The sequence below is a fragment of the Hetaerina americana genome, unplaced genomic scaffold, assembly GCF_022747635.1.
Source record: "Hetaerina americana unplaced genomic scaffold, ioHetAmer1.1.p SCAF_34, whole genome shotgun sequence".
Classification (NCBI taxonomy): Eukaryota; Metazoa; Arthropoda; class Insecta; order Odonata; family Calopterygidae; genus Hetaerina; species Hetaerina americana.
In genome coordinates this window covers 2,004,001-2,010,000 of record NW_027286919.1, presented here as the reverse complement: position 1 = coordinate 2,010,000, position 6,000 = coordinate 2,004,001, and the positions used below count along the sequence as shown (strand labels likewise).

The window sequence follows — 6,000 nt, the reverse complement described above, 5'->3', positions numbered from 1 at the left end:
CTCCCCCCTCCTTTCCATCAACTTTCGTTGGCTAACTTTGACCACTCTTGACACACAACCGCCTCCTTCCTTGAGTGCTTTCTCCTTCCCCCCCCCAGTGGGTGAGTTAATTGGGGGTATTCCACCACCACTCTTCCAGAAGGGTCTAATCCTTGGCCTTCAAACCCTGGCCTGACTACTGGCATCATCCCAACTACCGATGGTGTATTGGAGACTGCCGCCATCCACCCAATAGGATCACTTCGAACCCTAAAGACTATATATACTGTGTGTGTTTTTTAACAAGGTCAATACGCTGTTTCCGCTATTTCTTGTAAATGTCTCCCTTGTCTTTCCCTTCACCCCCTTCCCCTCCTTTTTCCCCCCCTCTCAACCCCCCTCGTTTCCTACCACGCCCTCTTCACCCCTTCCGGAATGTATATAAGCTTGAACACAACTTCAGTTGGTTACCTGATGATGATGTAATACATAGAAACCCTGTCGTAAAATAAAAATTTTATCAAGTGGAAAAGTGCTTCAATCAGCTATTCATTAAATAATTAGTTAGTGAAATAATTAGATTAATAAGCCAAATTATTAATAGCATTAAATCACACACAGACCTTTTCATGAACCACTTTTCTTGTTAGTATTTATATTTAGTGACAAACTTGTAGTCAGGAATGAGAAGAAACTAGGCCTTCTCTTTTTCATGATAACAAAACCAATGTCAAAAGAATTTTTCAAAGAAGAAATGCACAATGTATTTATGCTATGGGTGCAATTTTATTAAAGAAAATCTGGTTAAACAAAGCTCGTACCAGCAAGGATAAACGCTAATTATATAACAAAATCTTAATCTGGCATAAAAAGAAATTGAGCAGTTCCATTTATATATGGACAAGGCATATGTGATCATGATTTTACTTCAATATGCTGTCTCACATACATACACATGAGAATACATTACATTATAGCTGGAGATGCTAAATACATGGGAAGACCCAGAAGTACCCGGCCTGACCTAGAGATCTTTCAAGTTTGAAGATGCTACGTTGTTTAGCATTCGTTTGGCAGTCATTAATAATTCACGTTTTCAGTGAATTTGTGAAAATGGAGAAAATTGGTCATCGTTATTTATTACAATACTTTTATTTGAAAGGCCTCAGCCCAGCCAATATATTGGGTAGCAGAGTTTAAACAAGGCCGTACAAGCTGTAAAGACAAGCATCGCATTGGTCGACCAAATGAGATGACGACTCCAGAAAAGGTGAAGAAAATCCACTAAGTATTACTGGATGATCGTAGACTGAAAGTGCGCGAGCCAGCAGACATAGAAGGCATTTCAACAAGAGCGGTACATTGCATATTAATTGAAATTTTGGACATGAGAAAGCTGCGTGCAAGATGGGTGTCATGTTTGCTCACGCTCGAGCAAAACCAGTGTCGCGAAGATGTTTCAATTGAGTGTTTAGCAAAGCTTCACAACAGCAAAGTGATCGAGATGGTGCGGGGGCTAACGTACTGGCTTCCCACCCTGAGGGCGCGGGTTCAAATCCCGGCGGTGTTGAATATTTTTCAGAGGTATCTCGATCCCTACTTGAGGTGCTTTGTGGAGGGCACTTTGAGTGAGTACGCCGTGCGTCGGATGGGACGTTAAGCCGCGGACCCCTTGGCGCCTTTCGTAAAGAGTAGGCGCTAATGCCGACGCCGGGTTTCTCTCCACCCTTCATCCTTTCCCGTCCATCCCCGATGGCGCAAATGACCCCTCAGCTGTCGGTCGCCTCCCCTCAAAACTACTACTACTAGAATTTTTGCACCGTTTCATAACCATGGATGAAACATGGGTCCATTACTTCACACCTAAGACAAAAGAACGATATTCCCAAAGAAAAAATCAGCAAGAAGACAGCCATTGGAGAATAAAAATAACTAGAGAAATGAAAAGTAAAATTGGGAACAAGGGCGTGGCTGAACTAGTGTGCGCATTAGCAATTGGTCAACATCAACAATTCCCATTTTCTTCAAGAACAAGGACAAAATGAAGAATATAGAAACTTCAAAGAGAGCGGCAAGAATATCTATGCAATGGGCATGTATTCTCAACGATGGTGACAGGTTGCTTCTCATATGCATAAAGGAAAAGCATTTGCAATTCAACACTATTTAGGAGAATATCATTTCTGATAAGAGGAAATGATTTTCGCCGACCTTGTTTAGCAGATGTCAGGATCATCAACGGGTGAAGTATTTAAGGGGAGCTGTGAGTGGTTTGAGAAGTTTATGAGAAGAACCACCATTCATGGCATTTTGAGGCATGCTGAAGCAGCAAAGAACTTCCTCAAGCTTATTGATAGAAATGAGCTCTTATGGCTAGTAATATACAATAAATGTGAAACTCCAATAGCCGTAAACAGTTTACCTTTCTAAACAAAGTAAAAATGAAATTTTTACTTTGTTTAGAAACCGCTTAACGGATGTGTTAAGCTTCCCCTTCACTTTTCCCCCTTTTTGCAATGGTCATTTCCTTGACCGTGTAATTCCCCTCCCCCTCACTACATAACCTATCGTTTCAAACTCCTCTACCATCAGCCTTGTCCATTGGCTCTTGTCTTTTTCACCAACCCTCCCTCCCCCACACATGCATATATATTCTTCGGATTGCCCTTACCCTTTCTCACTTCGACTTGTGTTGTAGTGACGATTACCCTTCAGTACGCTAAAGAGGGCTACTTTGTGGCCGAAATACGCGTATTCGTATTCGCCTTTCTTATCCTCTCCCTTTTTTTTTACCTTATACCCCTTCTTGACTTGTGGCGCTAGCCAACTAATTTCATTTTTACTTTGTCTAGAAAGGTAAACTGTTTACGGCTATTGGAGTTTCATATTTATTATATTCCTCAAGCTTGTTTACACCATTCTGTAACTCCACAAGAAGTTCCTCAAGAAGTGTCATTCAACGTCCAAAACAGCAAGCTGAATGTAATGCGGAGGTCATGGGAAACAGTGGCATCGTACTCTGCGTATGAGGCATCACCCTAACAAGGCAGAGGCTATGCGCACCAGAAATTCATACAATGATCTGGGGTGCATTTTAACAAAATTATGAAGCGTCAGCAAAAACAAATGTCTCTACACAGCTTTCTTGTAAAAAGGACTTAGGTATGTAGCATAAATAATATACTACTTCTTTTGATTTCTTTAGTTTTTAAAAATAGAGTTTGCACTTCCGGTCGCTTCATTCTACGGTTAAAGAAAAGATAAACATGATACACAATCCTATACAATGTATTTAGCTTTCTTTCAACTCACCTCGTACATAACTAATTTTTTCCACATGGAATGCATTATTGTATTTTACGTTAATTTATATGCAAAACAGTGTTTCAATAAACAAGAGTTTTGCATTATGAGAAAGATCATGGAACGAATCATGAACGTTGTACGATTTTAAACTGTACTATGATCAACCTGAAAAGGCTGAGAACATCAAATTTTCAAGTGCACCATACTTAATCAATAAAAAACATACATTCTGATTTCCCACGATAAAGATATGTTCTTCAAAAATTTTCATAGATGTTTTAATCACAGCAGCTATCATTACAAGAGAAAATGAGTACAAAGATTTTTTCTTCTAGATTTCCTAAGTAAAACATCAAAGATGAAAGGTCAATGCTTCAACATTTTATTGTCCAACATTGACATTTATTAGTTCATTGCAAAATGGCCCTCAAAAAAGCTATGTTAAACCTAATGGTTTACTAAGGCCTGCATTTCCAAATCTTGGAAAATATACTTGCACTACTGACTCTTAACTAGTTTTCACATGGTACAATTTCAGATTAATACATGAAAATTACATGCACTGATATGTTAACCATGTAAAAGCTTATTTGCAATGATGCGTTATTGTTCAGTTAAAATGCTACCAAATGACTGTAATTTTACAGATAACTAACTTGCCAAATTAATTTTACAGATGCTATTTGTCCCATGCACTATTCTAAAGTTAGGTTTACATACATCCAAAGTTATATTTTCAAGTATAAACCTCTCATTGCCCACCCATTTGGGTCAAAACAGGAGTGGAATACTCAAGGATAAAAAGCTGCAAATGCAGCGTGAATAAGAATAGTAAAAAGTTAAATAGTAAGTTATTTTTTAAGTTAAAGCTTAGTCTTGCTGACTTGTTGAGTACATACCTTGGACAGTACATCATGGCAAGAGAACTGAAATGGCCACTGGTCAAGCCTAACAACATAGCAGCGACCCAGTACGCCCAATCATTGTATATCAGGACTGGGAAGATTCTGTCAATGTTTTGAGGTTTGTAGTTACACAACACAAAAAACGGTATGAACAAGAGCCGTAGAACCACTGGCACAACTAAATATTTTGGACCAGGCTGAAAAAGCAGAACATTTGTATTAAGATGGGAAAGAAAATGCAAAAAAACTCTATAAGTCATAAAGTATCTTTGAATAAAAATCAAAACACTTACTGCTTCTTCAAATCAATGAAAATTAATTTCCAACTTTAGTTGATTCATCAAGGGTTTCACACTGAATTGCTTCAATTCATGCATTAATCAATAAAAACAGGTGAAAAGCTTCAATTTTCACTGCAGTACTATTTATTGGCATTACCCTCATGTACAAAGATTTTTAAATAATTGTTTTTTAGGATAATTCACAATTAAACGAAATTCCATATTATGGCTAGAAAAGAGTATTGAAAATTGGGAAATACAGTAGAACCACTAAAATATTAAGAAACATTTAAACTGTAAAAGAGCAGGATTATTACTTATCTCTTAAACAACAGCTCCACTCATTTATTTATATGTGATGAATGAAAATTACAGAAACATATTGGATATCTTGAATGCATAAAATACGTGAAAGTAAATTATTTTCTCCTTCCTTGTGAGTTGATTACTAAGGCTAATGGGGAGCATGCTAAGAAAAATACCCTGTGTTTTGAGGGCTTTACTTGGTTCAAAATAAGGCGGCAATCAGTGGAAGTGGACAAGATTTTGGGAAGGCCATCCAAGTCAACTGATGACCCCCTCAACGAGAAAGGGAACGATATCGTTCAAATATCGATAAGGGTGACTATCATGAAACATGTTAAAGTGTGTGGGATCTCAATTGGTTTATGCTATGAAATCCTGAGTGAGAAATTGAGGATCCATCGAATAGCTTCCAAATTCGTGCCTCGCCTGATAATAGCAGACCAGAAAAAAAATTGAGTTCAAGTCTGACAGGAACTGTATGATCGAGCTGAAAAGGATGAAACTTTCTTGTCCAGAATCTTAACAGTCATGGGTTTAGGGATAAGACATCAACACAAGAGTGCAGTTTTAGAATGTAAAAATTTCTTTACTCTAGCACATAGTGTTGCAAATTGTTGGAAAACTGAAAATGAAATCATGTGGAGACTGGGTTCCACTTACGGTAGAATAATAGGAAATTTAATGCGCCACGAAGAATTAAAATACTTTGAGTTTCCACAGGATAGAATATATTGCTGTCAACTACCTTCACGACACTCTAGAATCATCTGGCCGAACGATGCTACAGCAAAAGAAAATTACTTAACAGCAATAACTTATATCCTGTGGAAATGCGAAGTATTTGGATTCTTCCTTGTGGATTACTATGGTATTACACATAGCATCGGCCTCAAATATTCGTCAAAAAATTGGATATTTTATGGGACCAGATAAAATTGACATTAATTACGGGAAAACCTAAATTCTGATTTTGCAAATAGGGTGCAAATAGGCAGCAGCTTAAGTCTTCCCAGGGTTTAAAGGGGGTGACCCACCATACATGAATAAGTACAGTCCATCCTACTTGTTTTCCCCAAGATACTGGAACAAGTAAGGTACAAAAGATTGTTGTGCTTATAGAGTAAATTCAATATGCAAATTCATTCATGATGTCCTACTTGAGATAGATAAAAGAAATAGTGTAATTGGTGTTTTCTACGACTTTAAGAAGGCTTTCAGCTTAG

General features: G+C 37.8%; 1 protein-coding gene across 1 annotated transcript in view; it reads right to left on the bottom strand.

Moving 5' to 3' along the window:
- Ent2 (Equilibrative nucleoside transporter 2) overlaps window positions 1–6,000 on the bottom strand; it is a 271,877-nt gene that overhangs the window by 2,671 nt on the left and 263,206 nt on the right. Inside the window, exon 11 of the mRNA XM_071589198.1 lies at window positions 4,185–4,387. Within this exon, the coding sequence (XP_071445299.1) occupies window positions 4,185–4,387 (203 nt within the window). The remainder of the gene's footprint in view (window positions 1–4,184; window positions 4,388–6,000) is intronic.